Below are 22,729 nucleotides of genomic sequence, written 5' to 3'. Positions count from 1 at the left end.
TCTGTGTGAGATCTTGTGTGTTGTAGTAAACCCCGGAAGGTACCAGAAGACCTGGGTTCTTTTTTTTTAGGGGGGGGTCCGGTCGTGGGGCCTGAACTCTGGGCCTGGGCGCTGTCCCTCAGCTCTTCTAGCACTCCACCACTTGAGCCACAGCGCCACTTCCGGCTTTTTTCTTTTTGCTTATGTGGTGCTGAGGAATGGAACCCAGGGCCTCAGGCATGCAAGGCAAGCGCTCTACCACTGAGCCACCTTCCCAGCCAAGACCTGGTTCTCACTCTGCCTGGGGTCCAGTTCCGTGCCAGGTTCTGGGGCCCGCAGCTGCTTGCGTTGTTCTCAGATCCTCTCTCCAGCTTTACTGTCTCTCTACTACCTAATGTCAGACTGTGATGTGTCAGCTGAGCCATGCCCGTTCCCCCCACGGGCCCCCCCAGTGCTGTCTGGTGGTTGGGGAGCTGCGGCCTTGCTACAGGGCCAACCGAGGCCCAGCCGCCCGGGCACCCTCTCTGCACTGTGGGAGAGCTCCACCTAGCCAGCCCCACCCCCCCGCCCCGCCAGTCCCTCTCACAGTAAGAAATGGCCCTGAAGACCTCTTTCTCCGACTTTCTAGAGTTTTCAGGACAGGGTCTTGTGAGTGGGGGGCCACCGTCTGCTCGCATGGAAGAGGGGGTCTTTATCTGAGCCCCACCTTTGATCTGGTTTTACTTTTAAGTGCCGTTTTGTTATTTCTAAGGCGTTGTCCAGAGGGGTCACCATCTCCTACATGAGGTGTGGGGGACGGGACCCAGGGCCTCCTGCCGCCCCCCCCCCTCCTCTGGACCCGCCTCCGGGGTGTTTGCTGTCCGAGGCGTCTGGGACGCACTGTCTCGTCCAGGCTGGTCCTGAGCTCCGGGGCTCCAGCGATGCTCCCGCTCAGCCTCCCGAGGGGCTGAGATTACAGGAACGTGCCGCAAAGGCAGAGAAGGGCTCGCAGGGCTGAAGTGCATCTCACGCCTTCATCACACTTTCCTCCTCCTTTCTTTTTAAAAATAAAACCAGACTTTTCTGGGGGGGGGAAGCATCCCCCCAAATTTGGGACCTGTGACAAGCTTACCGTGTGGTTTACGATGGTTCCCATCCTGGCTTCCACCCCGGGTCCTTGATGTTGGGTGGGCGGCGTCTGCCAGCGCTGCGGGAGAGGGGACCGCTCGCCGGGGGGCCGACGCCTCGCGCATGGGCGTCCGCGCCTCAGCTGACCCCAGGAGACAGCACTGCGCCGGCGCCTCTCAGCTGACCCCAGGAGACAGCACTGCGCCGCGTGGGCGTCCGCTGCTCAGCTGACCCCAGGAGACAGCACTGCGCCGCGTGGGCGTCCGCTGCTCAGCTGACCCCAGGAGACAGCACTGCGCCGGCGCCTCTCAGCTGACCCCAGGGGACAGCACTGCGCCGGCGCCTCTCAGCTGACCCCAGGGGACAGCACTGGCCGGCTTCCCGGCTTGAGGGTGCCCGGGCTGGTCTCAAACCCCGACTGGAGCTCGAGTGATGTCCCTCCGCGTAGGGGGACTTCGGCGAGCGCTGAACCGTCCTCCGCTCTGTCACTCCAGCTCCAGCCGAAGCATCAACTCCAGCGGATCTGAAATCACCATGGTGACGTGGGGTTTGAACTCGGGGCCTCACGCTTGCTGGCCGAGAGCCCTACTGCTCCAGTTACACCCTGGCGGCGGCGGGCTGCTGTTTTGGGGTGGCTTCTGCTTTTGGCTTGGGGCAGACCGGACAGGGATCCTCTACGCAGCCGGGATGACAGATTCACACCACACCACTTGTCTGGTTGTGTGAAGATGGGGTCTCAACAACTCTTGGCCCCAACTGGCCTCAAACCATGACCTTCCCCATGCTCGTCTCCAGAGTAGCTGGGATTATAGACCACACCTGGCTAGCATGTTTGTCATCAAAGAGATTTACTGAATTATGTGCTGGTCCTTTGTTGTTGTTGGTCGTAGGCCTTGAACTTGGGGCCTGGGCGCTGTCCCTGAGTTCTTCAGCTCAAGGCGGGCGTTCTACCACTTGAGCCACAGCACCACTTCTAGTTTTCTCGTGGTTCACTGGAGATCAGAGTCTCGGACTTTCCCGCCTGGGCTGGCTTTGAGCCGTGATCCTCAGATCTCAGCCTCCTGAGTTGCTGGGATTAGATGCATGAGTTCTTAAAAGGCACAGTGAGGAAGTCAGATTCTTTGTAGGGAAATACTGCAGGAGCCTTGGAGCATGGCCGCCCTGAAGCAGGGAAGACAGCAGAGCGAGGGAGGCGGGGACCCGGCTGGGTGGGACGCGAGAAGGGCTGGGGCTCCTGGAGGCTGAGGAGGCCAGCCCCGGCGAGGACCGGGACCTGGGCCTCGGGAAGAGCCCAAACCCCAGCTCACTGGGTCTGTGGCGGCCACCTGGCCCGTGTGGGCTGCTTCCCTCCCTTGTGATGCAGTGGCCACGCCTACACCCTGCCAGGAGGAGGCAAAGAGGGAGGAAGAGCAAGCAGGGAGCTGGCCAGGGCGGAGGGGAGTGGGCGGGGAGCTAGCCAGGGCGGAGGGGAGTGGGCGGGGAGCTGGCCAGGGCAGAGCGGGTGGGAGCAGGGCTGGCCGGGGCAGAGGGGAGCGGGCAGGGAGCTGGCCAGGGAGGAGGGGGGCAGGCAGGGAGCTGGCCGGGGCAGAGGGGAGCGGGCAGGGAGCTGGCCAGGGCAGAGCGGGCAGGGAGCTGGCCAGGGTGGAGGGGAGCGGGTGGGGAGCTGGCCGGGGCAGAGCAGGTGGGAGCAGGGCTGGCCTGCTCAGCCTGGCAGGGGCTCAGGCGGCCCCCCTGTAAGACACAAGCCAGTGGCTTCTTACAGGGCTGGGTCAGAAGGGAAGGTGACAGAGGCCATCTGTCCTTCCCCGAGCCTGGCTCTGCCCCTCAGAACCTGCTCATGGCTCCAGCTCCCGACTCAGCCTCCCCCGGGCTGGGACCACAGGCGTCCACCACGTGTGGGCACCAGCCCCTCGAGGTGGGGGCGGGGCTGTCCGTGTGTCCTCTCAGGGTGGGGGCGGGGCTGTGTGTGTCCTGTCAGGGTGGGGGGGTCTGTCCGTGTGTCCTGTCAGGGTGGGGGTGTGGCTGTCCATGTGTCCTGTCAGGGTGGGGGTGTGGCTGTCCGTGTGTCCTGTCAGGGTGGGGGCGGGGCTGTCCCTGTGTCCTGTCAGGGTGGGGGTGGGGCTGTCCGTGTGTCCTGTCAGGGTGGGGGTGTGGCTGTCCATGTGTCCTGTCAGGGTGGGGGCGGGGCTGTCCGTGTGTCCTGTGAGGGTGAGGGCGGGGCTGTCCGTGTGTCCTGTCAGGGTGGGGGGGTCTGTCCGTGTGTCCTGTCAGGGTGGGGGCGGGGCGGGGCTGTCCCCGGCCTCCGGCCTCTGGGCCCCTGCGCTGCCCCAGCCCCGGCTCTTGCACAGCTCTTGGAAGAGCAGCTGCTGCTGCAGGTGCCGCAGGCTCTCTAGGTCTTCGGCTGAGAGCGGCGGGGCGGACGTGCCCGGCTCCGGCTCCTCCGTGTCCAGGAGCCCGTCCAGGGGCTGCGGCGAGCTCCTGGAGATGTAGCCCTGGTCGGACTGCAGGGATTGCCGCTGCTGCCCCTCGGAGGGGTCCCCCGGGGCCCAGCCGCACAGCAGGGCCAGCCTCAGGTCCTCCAGCTGCTCCCGCGCGTCCTCCCCCTCCAGGGGCCGGTCCGGGCTGGCCGCCGGGAGGAGGGGGTGGGCCTCGGGGTCCCCTATCCCGGCCAGCCAGCTGGCTGCACGCGCGGCTGCGGGGGGCAGGGGCTCCACCGCGTGGGCCGTGGGGACCCCCTCCGCGGGGAGCACCGAGGCCCGCAGGGCCCGGGCGGCTGGCACCCCCTCGGGCGGCAGCCGGGGCTCCAGCCTGGCCGGGCCCCGCCCCACGGGGGGCAGGTGGAGGGCCAGGGCCAGGCCGCCCGCAGGGGCCGGCTCCCGCGCCAGCGGCGTCTGCTTGGCCACGGCGGGCCCGGGCGGTGGCGGGCCTCCACACAGCCCCGCGTCCAGCCACGGGTCCGCGTCCGCCTCTGCGCCGTCGGGCGCGCAGAGACTCTCCCGCTCAAACCAGCCCGGGCACCGGGCCTGCCACCCGCGGAAGCGCTGCACGGCCTCGGCCAGCTGCCGGCCGCTGGGGCTCCGCAGGTAGTTGTCCCCGGCCAGCTCCCCGACGCGGTTCATGCGGCCCGGCTCGAACATCTCCAGGTCCTGGATGCGGAAGTAGACGTCCTCGAAGCCGGCCATGAGCGGGTACCTGGAGGTGATGCGGAACGGGTCCGGCACGTCCTGCTCCCCGCTGAGGTCGCTGAAGTAGCAGACGATGTAGGCGCCGAAGCAGGCCGGCTTCTTGAAGTCGGGCAGGATGACGTTCATGGCGGCCGTGAAGAGGTCTCCGGCCGGCCGCTGGCACTCACAGCGCAGCTGCATGGCCGGCCCCGCCCCGCCCAGCATGGCCTGCCACTTGGCCCTGGAGCCTCGGGAGCACAGGACGATGATCTTGGAGCCGCCCTCGGCCGCCTCCTGCTTCTGGCGCCCCACCCAGCTCAGCACCCCCACCTCCGAGATGGTCCGCTCCTCCAGGAGGTCCAGGGCCACCTCGGTGCCGCAGACCGTGAGCAGGAACTGGGCGAACTTGAGGACCACGTCCACGTAGAGGGGGTGGTCGGCCGAGTAGACGATCCAGACCTTCCTGGGCTTCAGCAGCCGCGGGGTCAGGTCCACGGCGGGCTGGACGTCTGTGGAGACGAGAGGCGGTGGACTCACTCCCAGGGCCCTCTGCCCTGCTGGCCGGCCCCCAGGGTGGGGAGAGCAGGCAGCCTCTAGCAAGGGGCTAGATGGGGCTAGACAGAGCTAGACGGGGCTAGACAGAGCTAGACGGGGCTAGACAGAGCTAGACGGGGCTAGACAGAGCTAGACGGAGCTAGACGGGGCTAGAAGGAGCTAGACGGAGCTAGACGGGGCTAGACAGAGCTAGACGGGGCTAGACAGAGCTAGACAGGGCTAGACGGAGCTAGACAGAGCTAGACAGAGCTAGACGGGGCTAGACAGAGCTAGACAGAGCTAGACGGGGCTAGACGGGGCTAGAAGGAGCTAGACGGGGCTAGACGGAGCTAGACGGAGCTAGACGGGGCTAGACGGGGCTAGACGGAGCTAGACGGAGCTAGACGGAGCTAGATGGAGCTAGACGGGACTAGACGGCGCTAGACAGAACTAGACAGGGCTATAAGGAGCTAGACGGAGCTAGACAGGGCTAGACAGAACTAGACAGGGCTAGAAGGAGCTAGACGGAGCTAGACGGGGCTAGACGGGGCTAGAAGGGGCTAGAAGGGGCTAGACAGAGCTAGACGGAGCTAGAAGGAGCTAGACAGAGCTAGACGGGGCTAGACGGTGCTAGACAGGGCTAGACGGTGCTAGAAACTGCTGCTGGGTGCTGCCTGACCTTCCTGAGAAAACCCAGTCTCTGCCTTGTGTGAAAAGCACCCTCCGTTTCCCACCTGACCCCTGGCTGTATGCAGATGAATTTGCTTTGTGCTGATTCTGGGGTGACACCTGGGGCCTCCCCCTCTGGTGGCTGGCTCACTGAGGGTGCTTTACCATTTGAACTAAGCCTCAAGACAGGTGCTTTCTTTTTTGTCAACTGTGGGTCTTGAACTCTGGGCCTGGGCGCTGTCCCTGAGCTCTTCTGCTCAAGGCGAGTGTTCTACCACTTGAGCCACAGCGCCACTTCTGGTTTTCTGGTGGCTCACTGGAGTTGAGTCTCACAGACTTTGCTGCTGGGGCTGGCTCTGAACCGCGATCCTCAGATCTCAGCCTCGCGAGCAGCTGGGATTCCACGCAGAGCTCGCTGACCCACCATGGGGTGGAGATGGGGTCCGGTACACCCCTCCCATCTGCTCCGTGTCCTCTGCGTGGACCCCGCCCCGCACCCGCCCCGCGTGGCCAGGGCGCTGACCTGTGTGCTTGCTCTGGTCACGGTGCTTCCCGTGGCGAGACCCTGTGGAAGAAAGAACCCACTGGAGAGAGGCTGCGGAGAGATGCGGCCGGGCGTCCTCCAGTGGGCCGAGACCACCCGGCCGACACCGGCGCCTCCAGCCCCCCACGAGACCCGGCAGGCGGCCGGGGAGCGCCGCCGACCCGAGAGCAGCCCCGGCGCACTGCGGTGCGTCCCGTGCCAAGGGCTCGGCACACAGCCAGTCCGCCGCTGCTGCCGGAGGCGCCTGGCTGGGCACCGAGACCCCACGTGCGGGGGAGAAGGGGGCCCGGGGCGGGTCCCACAGCTGGGACAGACTCCATGACCAACCGTGCCGGAGCGCCCGTCCCCGCCCCTTCCACAGCTCCCCAGTACTTCTGAGATAAGGAGCAGAAGCCGTCCCTAAGCAATAGTCACGTGACACAACACGGACACACAACCACCCCCAATGATTCACACCGGATCCCGTGGACACACAACCACCCCCAATGATTCACACTGGATCCCGTGGACACACAACCACCCCCAATGATTCACACCCAATCCTGGGACACACAACCACCCCCAATGATTCACACCAGATCCCGTGGACACACAACCACCCCCAATGATTCACACCAGATCCCGTGGACACACAACCACCCCCAATGATTCACACCAGATCCCGTGGACACACAACCACCCCCAATGATTCACACCAGATCCTATGGACACACAACCACCCCCAATGATTCACACCGGATCCCGTGGACACACAACCACCCCCAATGATTCACACCCAATCCTGGGACACACAGCAATCCCCCATGGTTCACACTGGATCCCAGGACACACAGCAATCTCCAACAATTCACACCCTATCCTGTGGACACACAACAGCCTCCAATGATTCACACACGATCCGGAGACACACAGCAATCCTCAGTGATTCACACTAGATCCCATGGACACACAGCAATCTCCAGTGAGTCACACCGATCCTGAGACACACAGCAATCCCTAACAATTCACACCTAACAGTCATGGTGTGGGGGGTGCCAGGAACCCACAGCCCTGCCTCTGCCCTGGGGGTCCCTGTCCCCCCATCTCACGGAAGACAGAACCTAAGGTTTGTTAGGGAATCGTCCCATGGCTGCAAAGCCAAGGAGGTGGGGCCGGGGGCCAGGTGGGTGAGACGCGGGTCTGGACCCGACCCTCTCCACCACGTGCGGCTGTCTCCTCTGATCTGGGATAGACCAGTCTGGGGTTCAGGAAGGGGCTGTTTATGCCAGGGGGGGCTCCTCGCACCCGCTGGCCTTAGTGATGCTGACTGAGCTACGCGGGCGCAGGGCTGGCTAGCCGAGTCCGCCGCGAGCACAGCCTGGTCCACACTGGGCCGGGCCGGCAGGGCTGTGCGGGCGGGAGGGAGGGCGGGAGGGAGGGAGGGAGGGAGGGCGGGCGGGCGGCCTGGGCATGTGCTCCGGCCTCTGGGCCTTACCTGAGAGCTTCCAGGTTGTGCAGATGGCCAGCAGGATGACGGAGGCCACCAGCAGCACGGCGGCGCCCGTGATGAGGCCGTACACCCACAGGGGGACGCGGTCTGCGGTAGGAGAGCGTGAGCGTGCTCCCAGGAGCCCGCACCCCTGGAGGCCTCCCCCTCCTCCTCCCCCAACCCCCCAATCCCCCCCCAGCTTACCTGCAAAGGACTCTGCGGCAACAGCACAGCAGGGGGTGGGGGGTAGAAATATTGCTCTCGAGCATCAGCAGGACTGCAGCCCGGCCCGCTCCTCAGACCCGTGTCCACAGAGCCCTTGAGCCGCTCAGGGACGCCTCCCTCTGCCCGGGGACAGGGGGGAGGGGAGGGGGCGCCCTGCAGCCACGGTCTCCCATGACTGAGGAGGAAGGGGGAAGGTGCACTCATCCCCCACGTGCTCTGGCAGGGCCTGGCATGCCCTGAGGGCCTGGGCAGCTCATGTGACGTCCCCGCGGTCGGGGACGGACAGGGCTCCTACCTGGGGAGGGCGGGGGCTCAGGTCGGGATGGACAGGGCTCCTACCTGGGGAGGGCGGGGGCAGAGATGGACAGGGCTCCTACCTGGGGAGGGCGGGGGCAGGGATGGACAGGGCTCCTACCTGGGGAGGGCGGGGGCTCAGGTCGGGATGGACAGGGCTCCTACCTGGGGAGGGCGGGGGCTCAGGCTGGGATGGACAGGGCTCCTACCTGGGGAGGGCGGGGGCTCAGGCTGGGATGGACAGGGCTCCTACCTGGGGAGGGCGGGGGCTCAGGCTGGGATGGACAGGGCTCCTACCTGGGGAGGGCGGGGGCTCAGGCTGGGATGGACAGGGCTCCTACCTGGGGTGGGCGGGGGCTCGGGGCAGGGCACGGTCACCGCGTGTCTCAGGCAGTCGGTCTGGCAGCTGCTGAAGAACGGCTGGATCTGGGGGAGGGGAGACGGGCGTCAAGAGGCTGGGCTGCGGGGGTGACGCCTGCGGTTCTTTTACTCTGGAGGCGGAGGCAGTGGGGCTGCTTGAGCCCGATTTCGGCACAGCCTGAGCAATGCTGCGCAGCAAGGCGGCCAGGGCAGATCGCACCTGGGATCCCGGCTGCCGGGGGTTCAAGGCCAGCCTGGGAAAAAGACTAGTGAAACCCCATCTCAACCGGCAAGCCGGGCGTAGGGGTGCACGTCTGTGGTTCCGGCAACACAGGGCGAGAGAACAGCGTGGCTCAGGGGGCAGAGCGCCTGACTAGCAAGTCAGAGACCCTGTGTTCAAACCCCAGCCTCTCCCAAAGGCCTAAGACCAAGACCTCCCTCCCCCGCCCCCCCCCCCCCGCGGCTGCGGGAGCAGGCTGTGGGGCACCTGGAGTCGGGGTATGAGCTGCCTTCCCCGGAGCTCCACTCTGCAGCATGAAGGCCGACATCACCCGTGCCCGCCCCCGACGCCCGTGCACGCCCCACGCCCGTGCACACCCCACGCCCGTGCACACCCCACACCCGTGCACACCCCCGACGCCCATGCACACCCCACGCCCGTGCCCGCCCCCGACGCCCGTGCCCGCCCCACGCCCGTGCACAGCCCACACCCGTGCACACCCCGACGCCCGTGCACACCCCCGACGCCCGTGCACACCCCCGACGCCCGTGCCCACCCCACACCCGTGCACGCCCCACGCTCGTGCACACCCCACGCCCGTGCCCGCCCCACGCTCGTGCACACCCCACGCCCGTGCCTGCCCCACGCCTGTGCACAGCCCCACACCCGTGCCCGCCCCCGACGCCCGTGCCTGCCGATGCCCGTGCACACCCCCGACGCCCATGCACACCCCACGCCCATGCACACCCCCGACGCCCGTGCACAGCCCCACACCCGTGCCCGCCCCCGACGCCCATGCACACCCCACGCCCGTGCACGCCCCACGCCCGTGCACACCCCACGCCCGTGCACACCCCCGACGCCCATGCACACCCCACGCCCGTGCACACCCCCGACGCCCGTGCACACCCCACGCCCGTGCACACCCCCACACCCGTGCACACCCCCGACGCCCGTGCACACCCCACGCCCGTGCACACCCCCGACGCCCGTGCACACCCCACGCCCGTGCACACCCCCACACCCGTGCACACCCCCGACGCCCGTGCACACCCCACGCCCGTGCACACCCCCACACCCGTGCACACCCCCAACGCCCGTGCACACCCCACGCCTGTGCACACCCCCGACGCCCGTGCACACCCCACGCCTGTGTCCGCCCCATGCCCGTGCACACCCCACGCCCGTGCACAGCCCCACACCTGTGCACACCCCACACCCATGCACACCCCCACACCCGTGCACACCCCACACTCGTGCCCGCCCCCGACGCCCGTGCCCGCCCCCGACGCCCGTGCACACCCCACGCCCGTGCACATCCCCGACGCCCGTGCACAGCCCCACACCCGTGCACAGCCCACACCCGTGCACAGCCCCACACCCGTGCACAGCCCCACACCCGTGCACACCCCACACCCGTGCACACCCCACACCCGTGCACACCACACACCCGTGCACACCACACACCCGTGCACAGCCCACGCCCGTGCACACCCCACACCCATGCAGTCCCCCCACACCCGTGCACACCCCCACACCCGTGTACACCCCACACCCGTGCACACCCCCACACCTGTGCACGCCCCACACCCGTGCACACCCCCACACCCGTGCACACCCCCACACCTGTGCACGCCCCACACCCGTGCACAGCCACACACCCGTGCACACCCCCCACCCCCGTGCACACCCCCACACCCATGCAGTCCCCCCACACCCGTGCACACCCCCACACCTGTGCACGCCCCACACCCGTGCACAGCCACACACCCATGCAGTCCCCCCACACCCATGCAGTCCCCCCACACCCGTGCACACCCCACACCCCGTGCACACCCCACACCCCGTGCACACCCCACACCCGTGCACACCCCCACACCCGTGCACACCCCACACCCGTGCACACCCCCACACCTGTGCACGCCCCATACCCGTGCACACCCCCACACCCGTGCACACCCCCACACCTGTGCACGCCCCACACCCGTGCACACCCACCTGGACCTGGTGGAGACAGCACCGTTGGGCGTCGGACAGAGTGAAGGTGACGTTGCCTCGCTGGTGGAACTGCTCTTGTCTGGGCTGGAGGAGAGGAGGAGCGTAAGGTTCTCAGTGGGTCAGAGCTTGCTTGCTGGGGACATGCACAAGGAAGTCACAGGGGACGGGCCCTCCGTGGGGACGAGCCCTCCGTGGGGACGGGCCCTCCGTGGGGACAGGCCTGGCCCTCCGTGGGGACGGGCCCTCCGTGGGGACAGGCCTGGCCCTCCGTGGGGACGGGCCCTCTGTGGGGACAGGCCTGGCCCTCCGTGGGGACGGGCCCTCCGTGGGGACGGGCCCTCCGTGGGGACAGGCCTGGCCCTCCGTGGGGACGGGCCCTCCATGGGGACGGGACAGGCCTGGCCCTCCGTGGGGACGGGCCCTCCGTGGGGACGGGCCCTCCGTGGGGACAGGCCTGGCCCTCCGTGGGGACGGGCCCTCCGTGGGGACAGGCCCTCCGTGGGGACGGGCCCTCCGTGGGGACAGGACAGGCCTGGCCCTCCGTGGGGACGGGCCCTCCGTGGGGATGGGCCCTCCGTGGGGACAGGCCTGGCCCTCCGTGGGGACGGGCCCTCCGTGGGGACGGGCCCTCTGTGGGGACGGGCCCCCTCACAGACCACCTGGCCCACAGGAAGCCGGCGGGGAGAGGCGTGGGCAGGTGAGGTGGCTCAAGCCTGTAAAACAAGGCAGAGTCCAGAGGATCTCTCCCCTCGGCCTGCAGGAGTCATCCCCATCCCTGGCTGGGGAGTGCACAGGCCTGGCATCCAGCCACAGGGACGCGCAGGCAGGGGGTCACTGTCCAAGCCAGCAGGGCACAAAGACAGACCCCACCCTGAAAAACAGCCAACAGCAGCAACAAAGCTAGACGCTGTGCTGCGGCTCAAGAGGTAGAGCATTAGCCTAGCACAGCACCCAGGCCCAGTTCTAGCCCTACCAACACCATGGACAACAACAAATTGGGCTGGGGGTGTGGCTCAAGTGGTGGAGCAGCTTCGGAGCAAGCCCAAGGCCCCAGTGCAATCCCCATCCGCCAAAAATAAGAAACAGAGAAAAGGGAAGTAGAGCAGACAGCCACACAGACAGAGGGCAGGGGGCGCGGGGCTGGCGGGGCAGGGGCCGAGGAGGGGGCCGGCCCAACCAGCTGCTCCACCCACAGCAAGGAACCTGAGGAGCCGGAAATGGGGTCGTGACCAGGGCCGGCCTCAGGAGGGGCTGGTGTGGGGGAGGGGCCGGGTGTGGGGGAGGGGCTGGCCTCAGGAGGGGCAGGTGTGTGGGGAGTGGCTGGTGTGTGGGGAGGGGCTGGTGTGGGGGAGGGGGCTGGTGGGGAGGGGCCGGGTGTGGGGGAGGGGGCTGGTGTGGGGGAGGGGGCTGGTGTGTGGGGAGGGGCTGGTGTGGGGGAGGGGCTGGTGTGGGGGAGGGGCCGGGTGTGGGGAGGGGCTGGCCTCAGGAGGGGCAGGTGTGTGGGGAGGGGCTGGTGTGTGGGGAGGGGCTGGTGTGGGGGAGGGGCCGGGTGTGGGGAGGGGCTGGTGTGGGGGAGGGGCCGGGTGTGGGGAGGGGCTGGCCTCAGGAGGGGCAGGTGTGTGGGGAGGGGCTGGTGTGGGGGAGGGGCCGGGTGTGGGGGAGGGGGCCGGGTGTGGGGGAGGGGCTGGTGTGGGGGAGGGGGCCGGGACCCGCTTTGTGGTTACCGCCGGCACGGGCTGTCCTTGCTCCCCGCAGCTCTGGTTCTCCGAGCCGGGCAGGCTTCTGAGCAGGACGTGGTACGGGGTGGACTCGTTCCACAGGGTAAAGCCCACCCGCAGCTGCCCGGCCTCCAGGATCTCCACGGTGATGCCGGGGTCCCACAGGCTGCCTGCCGGGGACACGGGCCGCGGGGTGGGGGGTGAGGTCCGCAGACCGGTGGGGGTCCCGGGGGGGGAGGTCTCCGCAGACCCGCGGGGGTGCCCGGGGGGGGGGCTCCGCAGACCCGAGGGGGTGCCGGGGGGGGGGAGGTCTCCGCAGACCCGCGGGGGTGCCGGGGGGGGGGGAAGAGGTCTCCGCAGACCCGCGGGGGTGCCGGGGGGTCTCCACAGACCCGCGGGGGTGCCGGGGGGTCTCCACAGACCCGCGGGGGTGCCGGGGGGTCTCCACAGACCCGCGGGGGTGCCGGGGGGTCTCCACAGACCCGCGGGGGTGCCGGGGGTTCTCCACAGACCCGCGGGGGTGCCGGGGGGGGGTCTCCGCAGACCCGCGGGGGTGCCGGGGGGGGGGGAGGTCTCCACAGACCCGCGGGGGTGCCGGGGGAGGTCTCCGCAGACCCGCGGGTGGGGCGAGGGCGCACAGGGAAGGGTCTCTGGGCAGCACTTGCCTGTGCTCACACAGGGCGTGGTTGTCTTCATCACGGGGTCCTGGCAGCCTGCAAACACCCAGCAGGGGGCGGCGGTGAGTCCCTGCTGCCGCAGTCCCCCCACCCCACGCAGGGGGGAGGACGCTGTGTGAGCGGCAGCGGGCCACGCGGGGGGGGGGGGGGCGGTGGGATTCAGGTCAGTTCGCCAGTCTGGACAAGCACAGCCTGAGTCCCCGGGCTCAGGGTGAGCGCTCACGGGGCGCAGCAGAGGGCAGGGCAGGGTGAGCGCTCACGGGGCGCAGCAGAGGGCAGGGCAGGGTGGGGCACAGCAGAGGGCAGGGCAGGGTGAGCGCTCACGGGGCACAGCAGAGGGCAGGGCAGGGTGAGCGCTCACGGGGCGTAGCAGAGGGCAGGGCAGGGTGGGGCACAGCAGAGGGCAGGGCAGGGTGAGCGCTCACGGGGCACAGCAGAGGGCAGGGCAGGGTGAGCGCTCACGGGGCACAGCAGAGGGCAGGGCAGGGTGAGCGCTCACGGGGCACAGCAGAGGGCAGGGCAGGGTGAGCGCTCACGGGGCGCAGCAGAGGGCAGGGCAGGGTGGGGCGCAGCAGAGGGCAGGGCAGGGTGGGGCGCAGCAGAGGGCAGGGCAGGGTGGGGCGCAGCAGAGGGCAGGGCAGGGTGGGGCGCAGCAGAGGGCAGGGCAGGGTGGGGCGCAGCAGAGGGCAGGGCAGGGTGGGGCGCAGCAGAGGGCAGGGCAGGGTGGGGCGCAGCAGAGGGCAGGGCAGGGTGGGGCGCAGCAGAGGGCAGGGCAGGGTGGGGCGCAGCAGAGGGCAGGGCAGGGTGGGGCGCAGCAGAGGGCAGGGCAGGGTGGGGCGCAGCAGAGGGCAGGGCAGGGTGGGGCGCAGCAGAGGGCAGGGCAGGGGGCCTGCCAGGCCAGCGTGCCTGCAAGGCTCTGGGCGTTCACCGACGGGTGGACCCAAGGCTGGCCCCGTGTGTGGGCAGCGTGACGGGCAGGGTAGACCGGGGCGGAGGGCGGGGCCGGGGGCTCTTACCAGGCACCACCACTCTCCTGGACTGATGGTTGGGGTCCCCGTCGGGGAAGGGCTTGGGCAGGTGGTGCACCGTCACCTCGTACTCCTCCGCAGGGTCCACCACGAAATGCTCAAAGCTGAACCGCCACTGTGGGGAGGGCAGGGGGAGGGGGAGGGCAGGGGGAGGGGGAGGGCAGGGGGGAGGGGGAGGGCAGGGGGGAGGGCAAGGAGGAAGGGGAGGGCAGGGAGGAGGGAGGGGGAGGGCAGGGGGGAGGGCAAGGAGGAAGGGGAGGGCAGGGAGGAGGGAGAGGGCAGGAGGGAGGGGGAGGGCAGGGGGAGGGGGAGGGCAGGGGGGAGGGCAAGGAGGAAGGGGAGGGCAGGGAGGAGGGGGAGGGCAGGAGGGAGGGCAGGGAGGAGGGAGAGGGCAGGAGGGAGGGGGGAGGGCAGGAGGGAGGGCAAGGAGGAGGGGGAGGGCAGGGAGGAGGGGGAGGGCAGGAGGGAGGGCAGGGAGGAGGGGGAGGGCAGGAGGGAGGGGGAGGGCAGGAAGGAGGGGGAGGGCGGGGGAGGGGGAGGGCAGGAGGGAGGGGGAGGGCAGGAGGGAGGGGGAGGGCAGGAGGGAGGGCAGGGAGGAGGGAAGAGGGAGGATGGGACAGGAAGGGGAGGGAAGGAGGGAGAGAGGGCAGGGAGGAGGGGAGAAGAGAGGGACAGGGAGGGGAGGGAAGGAGGGAGGGAGATGGATGAGCCCCCCACCTCTCCCCAAAACAGGAATGAGACCCCACCCCACCCCGAGTGCGTGCAGTGTCTACAATGTGCCTCTCTTCTCCCTAGATGGAGTCTCATCGCTTTTCTAGTGAGAAAACTGAAATCTGAGGCGAAGGGGGGATGCGAGGGGATGGAGGGGAGGGGGAGCCGTGGGGGCGAGCTTCCAGCTCCGGAGGCCCCAGAGCGGGCTTGTGCGTGAGTGTGTGCGTGAGTATGTGCATGCGTGTGCGTGTGCATGTGTGCGTGTGTGCATGAGTATGTGCATGCGTGTGTGCCCATGTGCGTGTGCGTGAGTATGTGTATGCGTGTGCGTGAGTATGTGCATGTGTGTGCGTGAGTATGTGCATGCGTGTGCATGTGCGTGTGTGCCCATGTGCGTGTGCATGCATGTGCGTATGTGCATGCATGTGCGTGTGCGTGCACCTGTGCCGCAGGCAAGTGCGCACCTCTGTGTGTTATCTTCCAGGTGGACGTGTACGGAAGACTCCAGCTTCCTTTTCTCGGGGGTGGGTGGGCCTTGAACTCAGGACCTGGGTGCCTCCTGAGCTGTTTTTGGCTCAAGGCTGGCATTCTACCACTTGTGCCACAGCTCCACTTCTAGCTTTTAGTTGCAGATGAGAATCTTTCAGATTTGAACTCTGCCCCTCAGCTCTCGGTGACAGGCGTGAGCCACCGGGGCCGGACCAGTCCCTTCTCACTTGTGACTCCCAAGGTGGGGTCTTGCTCTGTGCCCTGGCCAGCCCGGGCTCAGGTCTTCCCGCGCACCCCCCTGTTGCTGGGTTACAGCCCTGCGCCAGGCTTCCCTCTCCGTACCCGCTTGTGATGGTGCTGCAGCCTGGACAGGAACTGGAACTTGACACACAGCTGCTCGTTGGTGCTCAGCTGCAGGACGGAGAGCTCCGTGCCCTCCAGGTACAGGATGCTGGCTGGAGGTGGAGGAGGGGCGTCAGCCGCGGCCCGGGCAGGCCTCGCCCCCGGCCTGCCCCGTCCCTGCGCCCGCTCCCCTGACCCCGCTCTGCAGACGGAGGCTGCTCGGCTGGCCGGGGCCGAGGGCCAGTACGCAGGGTGCTGGCCGTGTGGTCTCGCGTGGAGGGCAGCGGCCCCACGCCAGGGCCGGCGTGAGCACGCGGGCTTGGGACACAGCCCGGATCCCAGCTCGAGAGGCGCGGGGTTGCCTCAGAAAGTTCTCGCCCTGGCCAACCAACGGGTTCCCGAGTTTGTAGTGTGGCGGTTAAAATGTGGGGTGTTTTGTGAAGGGGCGTGGGATGGACACAGACCGGCTGCAACTGCAGTGATGGATTCAGTCAGCCCAGGGCCGAGTCTGGACAGAAGAACGGCCGTGCTGTCTGTGGGCGGTGGCAGCCACAGGCCCCACGACCGCTGGCCCGACTCACCGTCCGTCTGCAGGGTCCACTGGATGAGCAGCACAGGGACGCGGTCTCCATGCCCAGTGAGGGCCACGCCCAGCTGGGTCCTCATGAGCTTGGGGGAGGAGGGGGTCAGGTTCCGAGGGTGGACCCAGCTGTCGTCCAGGCAGGAACCTGGGAGCCGGGGAGGAGGGCAGCAGCTGAGGGCGGCGCCCAGAGGCCACTGTGCTGGCGTGGCTTCAGGGGGCGCTGGGGGTGGGTTCTGGGGAGGGACCCGGGGCGGGGCTCCGTGGGTTCAGGGGGCGCTGGGGGTGGGTTCTGGGGAGGGACCTGGGGCGGGGCTCCATGCGTTCAGGGGACCCTCGGGGTGGGTTCTGGGGAGGGACCCCGGGGCGGGGCTCCGTGGGTTCAGGGGGCGCTGGGGGTGGGTTCTGGGGAGGGACCCCGGGGCGGGGCTCCATGGGTTCAGGGGGTGCTGGGGGTGAGTTCTGGGGAGGGACCTGGGGCGGGGCTCCATGGGTTCAGGGGGCACTGGGGGTGGGTTCTGGGGAGGGACCTGGGGCGGGGCTCCATGGGTTCAGGGGGCACTGGGGGTGGGTTCTGGGGAGGGACCTGGGGCGGGGCTCCGTGGGTTCAGGGGGCGCTGGGGGTGGGTTCTGGGGAAACGCTGTGGAGACGGGGTGCAGGAGGGAAGGGCGGCACTGTTGGGGTCCCTGAGGCACAAGGAAAGGAAGCAGAGAACTTACTGCTGTGCACGGCGCAGCGCAGGCCCTGTGGGAGGAGAAGGTGGTCAGCGCCTGGGAGGGAAAGCCACGCAGCAGCCCGCAGCACTCCGGGGACATCTTCCCACGCCCTTCCTCTGCCCAGCCGAGGAGAGGGACCCGGGGACGTTCCACAAGGTGGAATGCTAACAGTTCTTGGGGTGGGCAGAGCCTGGATTCAGGATCTCCCTCCAACCACCTGGGCCTTAAGGGCCAGTACACGCTGCGAGCCTTGAGGCCCAAGGCCCGCTCACTTCTCAGGACACTGGGAGTAGGCAGTGGATCCCGGTGTGCAGTGGACCCCTGCAGGCGCTGGACCCCTGCAGGCCCTGGACCCCTGCAGGCACTGGACCCCCGTGGGCAGTGGACCCCCGTGGGCAGTGGACCCCTGGGGGCACTGGACCCCCGTGGGCAGTGGACCCCCGCGGACAGTGGACCCCCGTGGGCAGTGGACCCCCATGGGCAGTGGACCCCTGCAGACAGTGGACCCCTGCGGGCACTGGACCCCCGTGGGCAGTGGACCCCCGTGGGCAGTGCACCCCCGCGGACAGTGGACCCCCGTGGGCAGTGGACCCCCGTGGGCAGTGGACCCCTGCGGGCAGTGGACCTCTGCGGGCCCTGGACCCCTGCAGGCACTGGACCCCCGTGGGCCGTGGACCCCTGCAGGCAGTGGACCTCTGCGGGCCCTGGACCCCTGCAGGCACTGGACCCCCGTGGGCCGTGGACCCCTGCGGGCAGTGGACCCCCGCGGGAATGCCCTGGCAGGATGGGAGGGGGCGAGACAGAACTGTCATTGGTCATAAGGCAGCAGGTAATGGTGGGCACTGGCGGCTCCAGCCTGTAATCGTACTCAGGAGGATTAAGGTTTGAAGCCAGCCCCAGCCCGGGCGGATGGTGAGACTATCTCCAATATAGGCAGCAAAAAACAGGACTGGCGGTGTGACTCAGTGCGAGACGGCCAGGAGAATGAACAAGGCCAGCAAGCTGTAGACCCCGAGTTCAACCTTTTGAGTACTGCTCCCCTCCCCTGCCCCAGAAGAGTCAGCAGATGATATCTAAACTGGACAACTGGAGAATTAAACAAATACGCACATGCTTATTTAGAGGTCAACATCAGGAGAGCAGGTTTAGAGTGAGGCTTAAAAAAAATACTTTAGTACTTAAAAAGGTAATTAAAGCCAGGCACTGGTGGCTCACACCTGTAATCTTAGCTACTCAGGAGTCTGAGATCTGAAGATCATGGTTCAAAGTCAGCCCGGGTACAAAAGTCCGTGAGACTCTTATCTCCAATAAACCACCAGAAAAACAGAAGTGGCTCAAGTGGTAGAGCGCTCGCCTTGAGCTGAAGAGATGAGGGACAGCACCCAGGCCCAGAGTTCAACCCACATGACCACCAACAACAAAAAAGAAATTACATGGGCTGGGAAGGTGGCTCAGTGGTAGAGTGCTTGCCTCGCATGCATGAAGCCCTGGGTTCCATTCCTCAGTACCACCTACACGGAAAAAGCTGGAAGTGGTGCTGTGGCTCAAGTGGTAGAGCGCTAGCCTTGAGCAAAAGAAGCTCAGGGACAGTGCCCAGGCCCAGAGTTCAAGCCCCAGGACTGGCAAAAAAAAAAGTAATTAAAAATTAAATTAAAACTAGTGAAGAGATGGCTTATCTATGATGTTAATATGAATAAAAATAGGTAAAAGATGAGATAAAAACATTGACCCAGAGGAAGAAATCATGGACATTTTCTTTAGAATTTAATTCCAACACAGAATTTGCACTTAGGTAGCTTATAATAATGCAAAGAAAATGTTTATGACTTATTTTGATGGTACTAGCGAAGGTCTTGTGCTGTCCAAGATTTCTTCCTTAACGGTTATTTCTTTTCTTTATTTTGGTCGGTCGTGGGGCTTGAACTCTGGGCCTGGCACTGTCCCTCAGCTCTTCAGCTCAAGGCTGGTGCTCTACTGCTTGAGCCACAGTGCCACTCCCGGTTTTCTGGTGGTTTATTGGAGATCAGAGACTCATGGACTTTTGTGCCCAGGCTGGCTTTGAACCTCGATCCTCAGATCTCAGCCTCCTGAGTAGCTAGGATGACAGGCGTGAGCCACCCGCGCCCGGCTAGGAGTTACGGCTGACGGCTTCCGAGGTCCTGTTCTTGGGGCAGAGCTGTAGCTCAGTGGTACAGCACCTGTTTGGCACAGGTGTGGCTCTGAGCTCAACTCTCAGTATCGCTAAATAAATAAAAACCACAACAAGGAGAAAAACAAAAAACCACCCACCCACCCAGCTTTAAAAATAGCCAGATCAGGTATCAGCTTCCTGCTTGTGGGAGCAGCGTCAGGGGCGTTTACACACAGCTCTGGTTCTCCTCACGTTGGCAGTACTGGGGACTGAGCTGTGGAGAGGCTGTGGCATGCCCTCTGACCTCCTTCCTCCCTGCCTCATCTTGTGCCCACTAAGAGGAGAAGGAAGAGAAATCGGAGGTTTTTGTTTTATTTTTGGTGTGGTCCTGGGACTTGAGTTCAGGGTCTGGGGCTCTGTCCTTGCTCAAGGCTGGAGCTCTACCTCTAGAGCCACAGCACCACTTCTGGCTCAGACTTTCCTAGCCTCTACCCGGGACCCTCAGATCTCAGCCTCCAGAGCAGGTGCAGGCTGAGGGAAGGGGGAGGGGAGGCGGCAGACAGAGCTCTGTCCGGCTGTGGAAGTGTGTGGCTCAGGGCTCAGGGCTTCCCTGGGGGAGAGGCTCAGAGGCAGGAGGTGTGAGCCCCAGGCTCCCCCCCATCCGCAAGAGCCCTCAGGGCCCGTTAGCCCAGCCTCCCACACACTCCACCCGACCCTCGCCCCAGGCCGGCTGCAGCCGGTGCCCCCAACCTGCACCCCTGTGGCTCCCTGGCCTCCAGACCTCTGGAGGGCAGCAGGAAGGGCCCGGGGACATTTCTCAACACTGCGCACCCTGAAAACACTTCTCTTTGGGGGAGTCACGTTGTCCTGACCTTCTTTTGGACAGATCACACACAAAGTTAGATTAAGGAGGAATGTCCCTCTGTGTCACATCCTCTGACTCAGAGACCAAGCGGCCTCTCTGGCCGGTGTGGGGACAGGGGAGCTGGGCAGGGAACCCCAGAAAGTGGAAGAGGGGGAGCGGAGGGCGTGTTTTCCTGGAAGGGGGAGGCAGGGTGAGTTTTTTTTTTTTTAAAGAAGAAACTGCGCGGGCCGCAGGAGTTGCACTGCCAGGCAGCTGGCGCGTCCTGACAGGCAGGACCACCGCTCACGCCAGCCAGCTTCCCTTCCTAGACCAGCGTGGTGGGGCGTGGGGTGGGGGGCGTGGGCCTGCGTGAGGTTTTCAGAAACATCCAGGCCGGCCTGGGGGTTCAGACCTGTGATCCCAGCTCCTCGGACCCAGACATCAGTGGGTTGAGGCCGGCTGGGCAAACAGTGGGCAAGGCCCTACCTCAGCTGACACCGGAGTCCAGCGTTTTGCTGCTGGGTGGAGTTGGGGTCGGGGTGGGGGTGGTGTGGGTAATGGTCCTCAGTCTCCCCACAGTGGTCCTGCTGCCCTTGCCCCCTGCCTCCAGCCCCACAGTCTGCCTGCCCCTGGTCCTGGTCCTGCCCCTGGTCCTGCCCCTGGTCCTGCCCCTGGTCCTGCCCCTGGTCCTGCCCCTGGTCCTGGTCCTGCCCCTGGTCCTGCCCCTGGTCCTGGTCCTGGTCCTGCCCCTGCCCCTGGTCCTGGTCCTGCCCCTGGTCCTGGTCCTGGTCCTGCCCCTGGTCCTGGTCCTGCCCCTGGTCCTGGTCCTGCCCCTGGTCCTGGTCCTGGTCCTGGTCCTGCCCCTGGTCCTGGTCCTGGTCTTGCCCCTGGTCCTGGTCCTGCCCCTGGTCCTGCCCCTGGTCCTGGTCCTGGTCCTGCCCCTGGTCCTGCCCCTGCCCCTGGTCCTGCCCCTGGTCCTGGTCCTGCCCCTGGTCCTGCCCCTGGTCCTGGTCCTGCCCCTGGTCCTGCCCCTGCCCCTGGTCCTGGTCCTGGTCCTGCCCCTGGTCCTGGTCCTGCCCCTGGTCCTGCCCCTGCCCCTGGTCCTGCCCCTGGTCCTGGTCCTGCCCCTGGTCCTGCCCCTGGTCCTGGTCCTGGTCCTGCCCCTGGTCCTGCCCCTGGTCCTGGTCCTGGTCCTGCCCCTACCCCTGGTCCTGCCCCTGGTCCTGCCCCTGCCCCTGGTCCTGGTCCTACCCCTGGTCCTGGTCCTGCCCCTGGTCCTGGTCCTACCCCTGGTCCTGGTCCTGCCCCTGATCCTGTCCCTGGTCCTGCCCCTGCCCCTGGTCCTGGTCCTGCCCCTGATCCTGTCCCTGGTCCTGCCCCTGCCCCTGGTCCTGCCCCTGCCCCTGCCCCTGGTCCTGGTCCTGCCCCTGCCCCTGGTCCTGGCCCTGCCCCTGGTCCTGGTCCTGCCCCTGGTCCTGGTCCTGCCCCTGGTCCTGCCCCTGGTCCTGGTCCTGCCCCTGGTCCTGCCCCTGCCCCTGGTCCTGCCCCTGCCCCTGGTCCTGCCCCTGCCCCTGGTCCTGCCCCTGCCCCTGCCCCTGGTCCTGGTCCTGGTCCTGCCCCTGCCCCTGGTCCTGGTCCTGCCCCTGGTCCTGGTCCTGGTCCTGCCCCTGGTCCTGGTCCTGGTCCTGCCCCTGGTCCTGGTCCTGCCCCTGGTCCTGGTCCTGCCCCTGGTCCTGGTCCTGCCCCTGGTCCTGGTCCTGGTCCTGCCCCTGGTCCTGGTCCTGGTCCTGCCCCTGCCCCTGGTCCTGGTCCTGCCCCTGGTCCTGCCCCTGCCCCTGGTCCTGCCCCTGGTCCTGGTCCTGCCCCTGGTCCTGCCCCTGGTCCTGGTCCTGGTCCTGCCCCTGGTCCTGCCCCTGGTCCTGGTCCTGGTCCTGCCCCTACCCCTGGTCCTGCCCCTGGTCCTGCCCCTGCCCCTGGTCCTGGTCCTACCCCTGGTCCTGGTCCTGCCCCTGGTCCTGGTCCTACCCCTGGTCCTGGTCCTGCCCCTGATCCTGTCCCTGGTCCTGCCCCTGGTCCTGCCCCTGCCCCTGGTCCTGGTCCTGCCCCTGATCCTGTCCCTGGTCCTGGTCCTGCCCCTGCCCCTGGTCCTGCCCCTGCCCCTGGTCCTGGTCCTGCCCCTGCCCCTGGTCCTGGTCCTGCCCCTGGTCCTGGTCCTGCCCCTGCCCCTGGTCCTGGTCCTGCCCCTGATCCTGTCCCTGGTCCTGGTCCTGCCCCTGCCCCTGGTCCTGGTCCTGCCCCTGATCCTGGTCCTGTCCCTGGTCCTGGTCCTGGTCCTGCCCCTGGTCCTGGTCCTGCCCCTGATCCTGGTCCTGTCCCTGGTCCTGGTCCTGGTCCTGCCCCTGGTCCTGCCCCTGGTCCTGGTCCTGTGCAGACCCTGACCCCCCCCCGTTCCCGGTTCCCACGCCCCTTGTCCCAGTCCCTGTGTCCCCCCATCCCCATGTCCCCCCCCCCCCCCCGCCGCGCTCACCTCCTGCGCGCAGGCCGGCGCCGGGCGGTCGAGGAGCCGCGGGGCCGCGCGGCCCGGGGCGGGGGCGCTCAGGAGCAGCAGCAGCGGCAGCAGCGGCAGCAGCGGCAGCGGCGGCGGCGCGGGCCGCGGGGCGCCGGGGCGCGGGCGGAGCGGGGCCCCCATGGCCGCGGCCGCGGAGGAGCCGCCGCCCGGTCGGCTTCCGCGGGGCCTGGCGCGCGCCCTGCGCCTCGCTTCCGGCTTCCCGCCGCGGGGGCGGGGCCTCGGTGGGCGGGGCCGAGAGGCGTGTCGCTCCGTGGCCCCGCCCCGGGCCTAGCAGGTGCGCGAGGGCTGGGCGCCTGGGTGGGGCCCCGCCCCTCCGCGGGCCCGCCCCCGCCAGGCCCCGCCCCACCGCGGGCCCCGCCCC

General features: G+C 67.4%; 1 protein-coding gene across 1 annotated transcript; it reads right to left on the bottom strand.

Annotated features, from left to right (window-relative positions):
* Positions 1 to 1,917: 1,917 nt before the first annotated feature.
* LOC138816401 (interleukin-17 receptor A-like) lies at positions 1,918 to 22,488 on the bottom strand. The gene is made up of 12 exons (XM_070006127.1): positions 22,327 to 22,488; positions 16,828 to 16,852; positions 16,109 to 16,255; positions 15,528 to 15,640; positions 13,974 to 14,100; positions 12,942 to 12,993; positions 12,287 to 12,446; positions 10,563 to 10,646; positions 8,326 to 8,410; positions 7,472 to 7,573; positions 5,977 to 6,018; positions 1,918 to 4,759 (listed from the first exon to the last, which is right to left on the bottom strand). The coding sequence occupies exons 1-12, from the start codon at positions 22,486 to 22,488 to the stop codon at positions 3,354 to 3,356; spliced, it is 2,505 nt and encodes an 834-aa protein (XP_069862228.1). The 3' UTR covers positions 1,918 to 3,353.
* Between the last annotated feature and the right edge of the window lie 241 nt (positions 22,489 to 22,729).

The sequence above is a fragment of the Dipodomys merriami genome, unplaced genomic scaffold, assembly GCF_024711535.1.
Source record: "Dipodomys merriami isolate MVZ:Mamm:240054 unplaced genomic scaffold, mDipMer1.0.p SCAF_696, whole genome shotgun sequence".
Taxonomy (NCBI): domain Eukaryota; kingdom Metazoa; phylum Chordata; class Mammalia; order Rodentia; family Heteromyidae; genus Dipodomys; species Dipodomys merriami.
This window is presented reverse-complemented; position numbering and strand designations above follow the sequence as displayed.